Source organism: Pieris napi, chromosome 16 (assembly GCF_905475465.1).
Source record: "Pieris napi chromosome 16, ilPieNapi1.2, whole genome shotgun sequence".
Classification (NCBI taxonomy): domain Eukaryota; kingdom Metazoa; phylum Arthropoda; class Insecta; order Lepidoptera; family Pieridae; genus Pieris; species Pieris napi.
In genome coordinates, this window is record NC_062249.1 from 7,693,218 (window position 1) to 7,706,564 (window position 13,347).

At 30.7% G+C, this 13,347-nt stretch overlaps 2 protein-coding genes across 2 annotated transcripts; one reads left to right on the forward strand and one right to left on the reverse strand.

The window, feature by feature from the left end:
* The first annotated feature begins 7,827 nt into the window (after nucleotides 1-7,827).
* On the forward strand, nucleotides 7,828-9,156 carry LOC125057391. Its single transcript, XM_047661057.1, has one exon. It carries the CDS (start codon nucleotides 8,018-8,020, stop codon nucleotides 8,975-8,977), a length of 960 nt encoding a protein of 319 aa, XP_047517013.1. The 5' UTR covers nucleotides 7,828-8,017; the 3' UTR covers nucleotides 8,978-9,156.
* A 1,071-nt stretch (nucleotides 9,157-10,227) lies between these two features.
* On the reverse strand, nucleotides 10,228-13,347 carry LOC125057398. Its single transcript, XM_047661065.1, has 2 exons — nucleotides 13,269-13,347; nucleotides 10,228-13,019 (listed from the first exon to the last, which is right to left on the reverse strand). The coding sequence occupies exons 1-2, from the start codon at nucleotides 13,314-13,316 to the stop codon at nucleotides 10,296-10,298; spliced, it is 2,772 nt and encodes a 923-aa protein (XP_047517021.1). The 5' UTR covers nucleotides 13,317-13,347; the 3' UTR covers nucleotides 10,228-10,295.

The following is a 13,347-nucleotide window of genomic DNA, read 5'->3' on the forward strand; positions in this document are numbered from 1 at the left end:
GATTTTATGCAGGCCAACAGTTTCATTTTGAAATCTAAGGACCAGCATTTACAGATTTAATTATCTATGGATTGGCGCGCAATTCGAAATTCAAATAATCTTTATTCGAAAGCAGTGTTTTTATAGTATTGTCTTTGATTAACATAACTCATAACATTAAAAGAAAAACGCTTTTTACCGGATTAAAGTTATGTATTATTATAAATTTACAACTATTTGACATAATTTTAAATTTATCCGACGTTTCGCGTGCTTTACAGCGTGCGTGGTCACGGTGACTGAAGACAAAAGATGTTGAATGTCAAAAAGTATCACAGCTGCAGAGAAATTTATAATAATACATAACTTTAATCCGGTAAAAAGCGTTTTTCTTTCAGTGTTTTTATTTCAAATTCAGTCATTTGTTTTTAGATATTTTTTGTTTCAGTACAGTTGTGGTAGTTTTTGGCGCCAAGGATAAAGTGAAAAGTCATAGAATTTTCGAATATAAGTGTAGGAACATGAAACTGCAAAAATAACGCGAAACATTAACACTTCTTCCATAAATACGGCCCATTATTGGTTCAATTGTTTTAAGTAGTAGTCGACGTCGACAAAATAGTTATATTTTGCTATTAAATTTTGTTACATTTGATTCCAAATTGTGAACATTACTTATGTATTATAAATCGCATAAAATTAAAATAACGGTGACCGAACCCTTACCCAACTGATATCAAACACAAAACATTTTCTCGGAATTTCCTATTTATAATTTCGACTATGTTTCAAAGGAGAGATTATTTCAAACTGGGAATATTTTTAAATGAAATCTGACGGGAATTTTCTTTTGATGTTGATATTTTTTTGACCTTTGATAACATAAAATTCATCCTTCAAAATTTATCATTATGCTGGCTAATTACGAAATAAATTATGTTTTTTGCAAAAATGTGGTAGATATTAAAGTTTGATACTGCAAATGTTTAAGGCGATATTATTCTGTAAGAATGTCTTACAATATGAAGTCCCGCATTACATTTCAATTACTATTTCATAGTAATTTGTCTTATTATAATCTATAATATTCATATAAAACACTGCCAGCCATTACTAAGCCATTACCTATTGATTAGGATCGATACAGAATTTTGTGAAAATATATTTCTATTTAAAATAGAGTTCAAAATTTGATTTGACGTAGTTGGGATGACAAATTGAATACGCCCACGTATTGACGTCACTATGCAATTTCCTTTAGAGGTCAAATTGTACGATTTTCATTCGATATTTTACCTGACGGCTAGGAAATAATGATACGTAAAATATCATCTTATTTTGGGAATATTCATGTTACGTAAACACGTTTAAATTAGGTATTATATTGCTTAGTGGGGCGGTAGTTAAAAGAACTAGACTTATGATAGGTAAGCTTAGTTATACACTCAGATGCTCTTATATGCTTTCCTGAAGACGGTAACTTACGCAGCAGTTCTATTTCTTCTATTTCAAAAACCAATCGTAGTCGTAACGAGTCGTAAATAATTTGTTTAACAGTTGTTCTGTTCTCAAAAGGATTTACCGTCAGTGTCAGATCGAGTTATTTATCTTCGTGAAGTTTACCCTTTACAAAATTAAATTAAGAATTAAATTACGATTACTTCTGGGACCTGCGATGATGTAATAGGTCGTTTAATTTAAAAAAAAATTACAAATATTTTAATCTCAAAATTCTTTTATCTTTATTTTAATATAGTAACATAAAAATTAACAATTTTATAAACTACACAACATTAACTATAACAAGTCAAATTAACATCCAAAGAATTAAAGTAGCAAGTTAAGCACGGTTTGTACCACCATGACGACCAATTGTAATAAACCTGGCAGCAAAGCCCCGCCAATGCCCACCAAAACGTCATCTGCGAGGTCGGAAACGGATGACACAAGATTCGTGAGTAAATTTTGCATGTTGGCAACACCGGAAGTCGGCGTACTAGGATTCGCGCCAACCGCATATTCTGGCAGCGACCTCAAAAAGTTCACTATTGCTAGAGCTTGGGAGTATAGCTTCAAAAGTGACGTTTCAAGTGCACTTAAATCCACTGGTATTAGGGCGCTAATAGGTGGCGGGAGTGTGTCGAAGATTGACAGGAGCGATAAAAGGAGGTTGTATACGTTGTTGAGAAGTGGTAATAATATGTTCACAAGTGGGTACACAGCTGGTAGTTGAACAGATGTTGCCGCAACTGGCCGCTGAAAAAATAAAAACTTAGTTACCCCTACGACTATTTAATGCTTTTTTGCGGAGTAAACCACTTTTTACAATACAAGTTAAGTTATGTATAAAATAGGTTGCAATAAAAGTTCTGTTCATATGGTGATTTAATTCTTACTTACTACTATATTTATTTAGTATTCAAATCTATATTTATTAATTTATCGTATTATTTATGATATTTTTTAATTTAACGTAAAACCTTTAAGTGGTAAAATTTTGGTGATTAAAACAGAAACTCACCATAAACAAGACCGCTACACAGACTAAAAGAGCTAAAGTCACTTTTGACGCCATATTTTTTAATAAAAAAAAATATTTACCCAAAAATGACCTATTCTCGTATATCCAAGTGCTTTGTGTTATTTTTTATTATAAATACATTTTATATATTACATATTGCAATATATTTTGTGTCAGTTTTCCTGATAAGATATAAAATTACCTAATTTCATATTGTACTTTTTTCGTATCTGCATCATTGTTTTCTATCAAAATATGATTTTCTCGCTAATGTTATTAGATTTCATAAAATAAATTCTTCAAAAAAAAAACCTTTAAAAATTGCCAACAATCCCTTCTCGTTTATGGTCAATGCCAGACTACGGAATATTTGAAAACAAAACAATAATTTCTCAATTACAATTGCAAAATCTAGTGTAATTTATAAGCGAAATATGTATAAATAGGTAAGAAGTTATTGTATGGACGCTTGAGTGTAATTATGATTAAATAAATTAAAACAGAGTTAATTGTTATGTATTTGTTGCATTATGGCAGATGCGCGCAAATTATAAAATAAAGAATAGTACAATGGATTGTGACTACTCATTTTATACCTAAAAAAGGAATTTTATATTTAACTAGATAAACTCGTGAACTTTGTATCACCTACATACATTTGTGTAAAAACGTAATACAACATTTCTAAAACAGACCAAAGATAACCTCACTCAAACTACAGCCATAAAACACATTTCTGAAGGCACCTATATGTGACAACCAAGTGACACTTCTTTATTTCTAAAAAGACATAGGAAGATTTAGAAGACATATAATAGTAACAGATTTTATTGGAAAATTTAATCGTCGTTTTTAGTATTTTCTTTACTTATTATTTATGTTTTCCACTGTTTAAGCCTTCTCTGGACTTCCACAAATAATTCAAGACCAAAATTAGCCAAATCCGTCCAGCTGTGTTCGAGTTTTAGCGAGACTAACGAACAGCAATTAATTTTTGTATATATAGATATAGATAGATAGATAGATAAGCGCAATTTACGTCTATGAATTTGAATATATTTACATACTTATGTACAGTACAAGACACTAAAACTTAAGACTATTTCTAGAATATTTTCATGTTAGAACATGTGTAGAACTGTAGACACTCTCAAATAATGTCTAACGAAAAATAGATATAAATCCTAATCATTCAAACTTCCAAACTTTTTGTGTTCATCATTGCTTGGTTCACCTAAGGCAGTAATTTTTATAAATTACCATATTTGTTTAACAATTATTTGTACATGTCATGATATTAATCATTAACAAAGGAAGTCAGTACAAGGGGCTACCTTATAAACGATGTCTTTTAACCAGTTTTGAAATTAAAAAAAAAGAAGTTCAGGAAGTGCGAAATGTTCTTTTATCTGTTGAAGTAACTGTTTTTTTTATAGGAATGGTTGGATTTCAACATCACCGATTGAGCGATTACTAACCTATTCTTTGCCAAGATTGCTAAATTATCAAGGAAATAGATAATATTGTTTCATACTATATTTAGGTAATAATATTAACAATGATAACAAAGCTTTATATATTAGTGTATTGTATTTTTGACTACAAAACTATATCTGTTAGTGATAATTTAAATATATTTATTTTATAATGCGGTATTCCGTTGGAATAACTTTTTTGGTTATATTTTTGGTTAGTTTCATTTATTATTTTAATTTGATTATATTTAATTAGCTACTGAGTGTCTGACAGTAGTACCTATTTCTAGATATATTTTACCAACTAATTGAGCTATTTTTCATTATTATATGCGTACGCGTATAGTAATTTATACAGTTTTGCAATGTTTGTGCTAATATTGAGTTTGGTTATTATCCTAACAAATAAACATGTCATCGTAAAAATTTGATCAACTAGAAAACAGCATTTAGCGCCGTGCATTCAAACATTAAAATTTAAGTAATATATCGGAATGTAGTATACATATTTTCAATGATTTTTTAAGGGTTGTATTATTCGTATTTAGATTATATATTAAGGATCTTTTAAATTTATTCTATAAGCCCTATATATAAATAATGTTTTGTATCGTCCCATACATATAGACGTAGGTATATGACAGATATGTATTGTTACGGAATTTTTAAGTATATACTAAATACTCCGGTGAAATGATAAATGATTCAATCAAAATGTCACGCCTTGTTTAATGTTTGTACGAGGCCTTTGCTAATTTCAAAGTACGTTTTTATACAAATAACTATCAACTGCCAGTAATTAATTTCACATATTATTTTTCAGGTTAAGGACACAACAGCAATGATACCAGCCTATTCAGTTTCCGCACTTCGGCTTGCTTTCGACGAAATATCAACAGTGTTGCCTGTCGCCAATCAGCTAGCCAGTCTGTTAATACCATTCCTTATAAACCTTATTAACAATTTAAACAATCTGTCAAATATCGTACAGAATTTGACACCAGCATTATTGCCATACTTTGGTTGTACGTTACCATTATTATATGCTACATTAACAGATTTAACATCTGTCCTGTTTTTGTATATAAGTGTTCTTATATCCTTGTTCAGGTCAAATGTTTTAGCAGCTCCTGGCTTGTTATTAGGTCTTGTGTCACAGGTTTTGAACTTAGTATTGGGCCTGTTGACTGGTTTAACTGATAACACTGGTTTACTGTCAGGATTACTTAAATTAATTACCAATGTGTTAGTGGAATTAGAAAAATTGTTGATATGAATAAAATGTTTGTTGCATTAATATGTATTTTAATGGTTATCATGAAATTATTAAGCCACTATCGAATGAATTTATAACATAACCTAAATGATTTGCGAGGTTAGCTATTTCAGAGGTGTTCAGGCGAGGCTTCTGTTCGAAGTATTAAAATAAATATAATCCTATATGTATATATATATATATATATACATATAGGATTATATTTATATATATATAGATATATTTATATATATATATATATATATATACAACAAGCAGTGTTAGCCTTGTGGCATCAGCATGTGACTCTCATACCTAAAGGTTCGATCTCCGGCAGACTCTCTGTCTATGGGCACATTTAGCAATCGATCGTAGGGTGAAGGAAAATACCGTTAGGAAATCGGCATGGCATAGACCCAAAAAGTCATCAGCGTGTGTCAGGCACAGAAGGCTGATTACCTACTTACATATTAGAAAAAAACAAATGATTATGATAATAGACACACAAATCTTAGGCCCCGACCAAAAAGGTTGTAGCGCCACTGGTTTTTGTAAATATTTGAAAAGAAAAACTCGAAAATATTCCCTCTTTAATAAAAAAGAATTATATATTAATAATGATTCACTTATTAGGTACAATTATATCTGAGTCTCTGGTTATATATATAATTCGTAACAAATTAACAAGTATACTTAGTAGTACTTAAATCTCAGGGGCATTGAATTATTTCTTCTCATATATTAGAGATTATAATAACATACCTATGAAACTCACCTAGTACGATTATTATATGGTGAAATAGTTTTTAGCTTCTCTAAGTCTAAAAAAATTAGAAGCGGTAGCAGGAAGCGAATGGAGGAAGAAAGATATAGACAGAGTCAGTTGGAAAAAGCTGGAGGAGGCCTTTACTCGTGAAGGGATTCCGATCGACGGTACTGAAGGTAGCAAGGATATAGGATAACGAGATAAAAATAACGTATAAAATGTAAAAAATCTAAGTATATTTTTTTATGTCATGATTGGTAATTAAGTGGGCTTTCTTATTATTAATATACGTCTTAGAGTGAGTAGTGAGAGTGTTAATAGGCTCTAATTGTAAGATTCAAACGGAGACCTAACGCTAATCCTATGTCAAACTAAGAGAGATGTTGGCATTATGTTGCTAACTAATGAAACAATTTTGCTTCCACAGCATGATGATATTTATTATGTAATAATCTTATGTAATGATACATAAGAAAACTCGTGGTTTATCAACATCATTAAAGACGTATCTCGGTTCTTTCTCTTAATATATAAAGGAAATTCACGAGAGTCACGTACTAATAATTACGACTTCGTTTAATATTACTGTTGATTTATCATAGAAGGATAATGTAGAATTATGTTTGGAGTTAGCTTGTTAATGTGTGGTTTCGTTTGTTTGGTAAGTTTAGCTTTAGGGAATATTTAACTTCGAGCTGTGGTCGTATGTGGGAATAGTCTATTTATGTTCACGGTCCTAAGAATCTTTCATTGATTAGGGTTGAACGATTTAACGTGCTTAGAGATTTGGAATAAGTTTGATTAATAACCACAAAGATTGTCAGAAAATAGATGTTTATGATAAATCTTGTACTAATTAAACTTAGTTAAATACAAATTTGAATATTATAAAATAACATTTAGTATTGTGAGAATTCAAGATAATGGTTTAATTATAAAGGTTTACATTACAGTCAATTAGACTTTATTTCTGAAATATGTAATTTAACTTCAAGTTGAGAGTAATAAATGTACCAACATACCACCTTAAGACTCTTGTGTATATAAATTACCAACATACTACAACTAACATGTTTATAAAAAATATAACATTAAACTAATTCATAATCTAATTTATAAAATTTCAGGTGAAATCACAAAATCAATTCCAGCAATTTCAATCATATCCTCACGGGACAAGCTATGCTAGTATCTATAGTAAACAGCCCATTATAGTTACACCCGCAAGCTCTTATAACCAAGTTCACAATACTGTGCAAAATCCCTATATATACCCTGAAACGCCCTCAGTAGCTAACTATTTAGAGGGAACCTATTTGAACAAAATACTTTCGAATCCCGCCATCCAAGCTTTCATAGATCCTGGTACGAAGATTTATAATCAAAATGGCATAGAAATATCAGACCAAGTTCGACCAAGAACTTCTAATGTGGTCAATAACTATTTTATTGTTCCAACTGATTACTTACAGCCGAATGAAAGCCGATCGTTTCTAAAAAATACACGACATACAAATCAAAATAATTATTATAATTCATGCCCAAAGAGATATTTAACCAACGAACAGGTTAAAAGTACAAGAGAGTTTAAAAGTGATGATAAAACAAGGCCAAGATATAGAAAAAATCAGCTAAATCCACAATGTAAAGACAATGGGGTGGGTAAAAAGCAAAAGATGTTAGATGATTCAGAGGTAATATTTGGTGACCTGAGTGTTAGAAACAATAAACAACGTGATAGCATTAAAAGAGAAGATAAAATGTCTACTCGGCAACATTCTGAAAAACCATCAAAGACAAGCAATAATATAAACTATGATGACGAAACAAAAAATCGTAAAGACAGACGATTGAATGATGGGGCAAAAGCACTATTTGAGAGTAATTTAAATGAATGTGATGATGCGTTTTATATAAGTGAAGAATGTTGTGAATTGGATAAGAGAAATCCTCGCAATCCCGTCAATAAACCGGTTAAGAAGAAAAGTCAAACTACATCTACAAAAAATCAGAACGATTTCATGAATAACTGGATGAACTATGTAAAAATGTTTATGCCCGATCAAAATAATGAATCTGTAGACTTTTCACAGATTAATTTTCCATATAATTTTAATCAAATGTCTAATTTTAATAATATTAAACTACAAGTAAGTAAATCAAATAAAAGAAATAAAAAACGAAAAGAAAAAGAACATCAAGTATTAGAGATATTCAATAAAACTGACTCAACTAAGAAAGATAAAAATAAAATAGTAGAACTGTCTCCTAAGTTCATCGAAGTAGAAGAAAAAAAAGAACCAGTTAAAATGAATAAAGTGACTAGCTCGATTCCAGAGTCATCAACGGAAACATCTGAAAAGGTTGCAAATAAACAAAAACCATTATTAATAAATTCTGAAATCAGTGTGGAAGAAGTACCCAATATGTATCAAAATGAGATAATAGATTACTACCCAGACTTTAAAAGTGATGCAATATATACTACAGATGAAGATGACTTGTATTTCTTCCATAACAGGCACTATTATAACACCGAAGAGGCACTCAATCGTGAAAGACGAAAATTCGATCGAAGTGAAGAAAACTCCGATCAGTCTGGAAGGAAAAGCGGCAACGATATTCCTTCGTATAAAAAAAGCAATACAAAAGTTAAAATGGAAGATCAATTCCGGACTCCTCCGGGTTTAAGTGATCCAGGATTTCAAACAAGAAAAATAAGTGTGAAAGATAAGACTGGTTTTTATTCATATCACATTGATGACAAAGATTCAACAAATTTTATACCACTGGAAAAAGACGACAATAGCATCGAAACAGTCTATGCCCGTTCTAAAGTTGTTAAATACGGGAAACCTAGAGAGGTTGAAAAACATAAAATAGATCAGGAAAACAGGAACGAAAGACGTCGAAACGTTTATTCTAAGGACGGCGAAACAACTATTGTTTTTTCTAAAGCATGGATTCCTGACAAAGTGTAAAGTAAATGGAGATGTTTTTCTACAGCAATTTTTATATCCATACTTTTTTCCTTACCTGCTTATGTCTTATGTGTATTTTAAAAATAAACAAAGTGCAATATTCTGTTAGTAAAGAAAGACATACCATTTTCTTTATGTTAATTTAACAAGTTATAATTTATTAAAACATTTTATATTGATTCTTTAATTATTATTCACGAAAATTTCCGTATATAGGTTAGGTCATATGCTAATACCAACGTCACTTCTATTTTTCATGAATAATTTAAGCCAGTGACGCTACAAGCCTTTATAACAGTATGGTGCCGTCGTCGTGTCTTAGACCAATAAAAGCGAACAGAAAGGATTCCTACCTCGTACATATAGGACTACTTCTGTGCGCTGTTTTAGGTCTGAGAGACATGTCAATTGTTTCCTTACAATGTTATTGAAATAAAACATCGTTAAGAAACCGATCAAGCAAGTTTTAATGTACCGATATTTGCAACATATAAAAAATTCTACCCAATCGGGATTTGAAGGCACGTTCACGGCTTTAATATCACACTACTAAGATAACACTGCTTACAGCATATACGTAAATAGTTCTTTAAAAAAACTATTACTTAACCATTATTTGTAACTGGAATAACAAGTTATGGTAAAATATATACTTACTGCGAATAAACATTCCCAACAAGTGTTTATTCACTCCAGTATTCAATTCAGTTTACGCAAATAAATGTAGATTGAATTCTCGCTAACGTATCTTTGTGAAGGCTTTCACTGTATTTCAGAGGCATGAATGTGTAATAAACTCCTTAGTAAATGTTTATTTTCCTAAATTTGTTTTAATGCATATTTGAGTGAACAATATTTTTAAACATACATACAATAGCGTTGCCCGTTGCCTAATAACTAAGTAACTTGATATTTATATGTACATATGTTTAAGGTAAGGAAGTGTAAATAAAATAAAATAGCAACTTTTTGTTATGATGTCAAGTTTTATTGTTAACATCCCTAAAAGTTTTTTGGGGATAAAATATCCGAAAATTACTTCAATAGTTTATTCTGTGGTGACATGAAAGATCATTTTAAAATTAACATTTCAGATAATTTGGGAATGTTATGTTGTAAGTAAAATTAAATATAATATTATTATTTATTACTATGTAGGTAATAATATACAGTATATTTGATTGTTATAAACTAATAAACAGATTTCGTTAAGTCGAATAAGATGTGAAAATAAAACAAATACGAGCTACGTGTAAGATATTTTAATGTACAAATAGTTAACAGTCACTATTATAAAATAAATAATTAACCCTAATAATTATACAAGTATAATAATATCATTGGATATTTGCTGTACTGGTGGTAAAACATTAATTGTTATCGTAGATACACTCGGTTTAGATGATTTATTGGTGGAAGTGCTTGTAGAATTATCTTTTCTTATTTTTATTGGCGTCTTTGGTAAATACCTAGGAGATTCAATACAAGGATGCGTCACTTCAAAAGTTGGTATTTCACATGATATTGGCGTTACGTTGGAGCCTTGGCATAATGGTTTCTTTAACGTTTTAGAAATATCTTTGTTGAAACTTGATAGAATATTAGAAACAATAACTGAAGTTATATTATTTAAGGAAGCGCTTAAAAGCGAGTTATATTTATTAATAGGAGAATGGACCTGGTACCCATTGTTTGCCAAAACATTAGAACCTTTTGGTTTTATCAGATTTAATTTTGAGTCATTTTGTTGTAGTACTTTTGGTGCGATTGTTGTGACTGTGGGGTTTTTATAACCTTCTGGATTCTGGGATTTTGTGGGATTAAGAAAAGTAACTTTTGGTTTATTGATTTCATAAAATGAGTATTTTGGAGCTTGTACTGTATAAGGCGCAGCAGAAATTACTGGTGTATTGTGTATTGATTTGACATTAATGGTAGTTTGTTGAGGATAAACTTTAATAGGAGTTGGTTGTACATACATTGGAGAGGTATACATTCTTCCCTTATCTTCATTGTTAAGATTTATAGGAGATGTTAGAGACGGAAGCGCATAATATTTATTAGAATTGCTTAGATTTTCCATATAATTTTTCGAAATCGAATTAGGATGTATTATATATGGTTCATCTATCGATGGGTGCACTTCAGGTATTTTATATACTACTCCACTTATATCTTGGTTAATAGAATCACCATCTTGCCTTGATGTCAAATTATTTCTTCCGAGATAACAACGTGGTACTTGATTTAATGAGCTTTCAATGCTTTCCGGTACGATGTTTTTTATATCACATTTAACAAATGAATTGTCTATTGCTAAATTTGGTTGGATGAAAACTCCTTCAGCGTTGGTTCTTATACAATCGCAATTAACATTGTTCTTACTTCCGTTATATAAAAGGGAAGATTTATTGTTGCTTGGATAGTAGATCGCTTTGATACGTTCAGAAGTATTGTTCCTTATGTCAAAACCATTCAGAGGTACTGACGATTTTAAATTTAACATATCGTGTTTCATTTGTTTATTACTTCCATTATGATTATTTACGTTGATTGGCCGAATACAATCGTTAATAAGTTTAGAATTAACATCAAATGTAGGTGATCTGTACAACTTATCGTAACGTTGTGGTGTTTCTTGTGTTGCTCCGATTGGTTTAGAATTTTTAGCCATGTCATAATGAGAGGGAATAATCTGGTTTGCCGTGGTCTGTATTTGTCGTCTTAAAAATTTTGCAGGGTTCATTTCTTCCATCGTTCTGTTACTAAAACTATTTTCGTGTCTTGTTTCGGTGCACGTCTGATGAACGGAAGGACCAGGATTTTCATTGAGCCTGTTGCGAGATTTATCACTCAGAGAAATCCCTGTTACCCCAGGAGTAGTCGATAAAGAACTATTATCATAAGTTTTGTGAGATTCAAAAGGTTTTGTATTGTTTATTTGCTGACTTACTATTTGCTGAGGTAACATCGAAGGAGCCAATGTAGTCTTAGACTGTTCGATAATATTTTGTACATCTTTAGTATGATTATCAGCATATAAGTTTCTCAATTTGTTTTCGAGGCTATTCATATATTTTTTATTTGATTTCCAAAAAGGAATATCATTTAGAGGGCCATCAGGTATATTTTCCTCGTCTCCTTTTACTTTTTCAAATGTTTTTGTTATGTGAGAGGTAAGTAGTCTATTTTCTACAGCACTTGCTGAAGACGTAAGCGAATGCTTTAAACGAGTTTGATCTTTAAAATCGACAGCTTCATTGGATGTCCTATAATTTCCAGGTAAATTAGTGCCTGGTTTCTTATTTATGTGCCTATTATCAAGAGGAATTCTTTCTGAAAACTCACTATAATTTTTATTGACTCCCCTACACTCTACTTGAGAAATGTGTGGCATGTAAGCATTATCTAAACTATATTCAGCTTTTAAAGGAATCTGCATAAAAGAATTGTTATGCAACTTTAAATGTGCATCGTATTCAGGGTTAGAAATTCTGTTTTCATTAGTTTTAGGATTATCCAATCTCTCATAATAATGGGAGGTATAGTTATTTTTTCCATAAAATTTATCGGGATTATGTTGTATTTTGGCTATATCCTCCTCCATATCCAAGGTTTTACTTTTTAGAACATTTTCTCGATTACTACAATTGGGCTTTTCAGCATTTGCCATTTCTTTACTGGGGTATAGATCTTGAGTAGAAAAATCATTGTAATTTATTTTTGACTGAAGACAATGATTTTCTGGTGAAATTTCAGGATTTCTTTTTAATGTTCTATATTCATTATCTCTTCTAGATTGCGGAGGAAGTTTGAAGTTAAATCTTTCGGATTTCAAACTGTCGTCATCCTTATAGAATCTATAGGAAGGATTATCGAAAAATTCCTTCCTGTTCTGTGTTTCAGAGTTAATATCATGCAGAAAAGGGTCGTAATATTCTTCCTTATATCTTCGTATTGGGAGATTATATGGAGCAGCCGGTGACACTTTCGATTTAACATTTAATGGAAACGTCTGTTCGTTTGGTATTATTGCAATATTCTGAAAAGTAGGAATAATTTTGTCATTACAATTATTATAAGAAATAAATATAATAAATTGATTTAAGACACGTCTAACAAACAATAACAAATATTGATTTATCGGGGTGCTTCATTGTATTATTAATTTGTACTATCAAAAGACACACTTTTGCAACGTAATATGAAGGCATATTAACGTAGTCTCTGAGTAATATCGTTAACAATGAGTTCATAGACAAAGTAGAAAAAAATACGTAAATATACTTACTTCATTTATGTAAATTAAAAATAAGAATAACACAAACGCCCCCATCATTAAAGTATTCGGCAAATGACGAGCGATATAT

Coding starts and splice junctions, on each gene's coding strand:
- LOC125057391 (XM_047661057.1), top strand. CDS start 8,018: ATGAATAACTGGATGAACTATGTAAAAATGTTTATGCCCGATCAAAAT.
- LOC125057398 (XM_047661065.1), bottom strand. CDS start 13,316: ATGATGGGGGCGTTTGTGTTATTCTTATTTTTAATTTACATAAATGAA. Junction 13,020..13,268: donor TTTTAATTTACATAAATGAA/GTAAGTATATTT, acceptor CCTACTTTTCAG/AATATTGCAATAATACCAAA.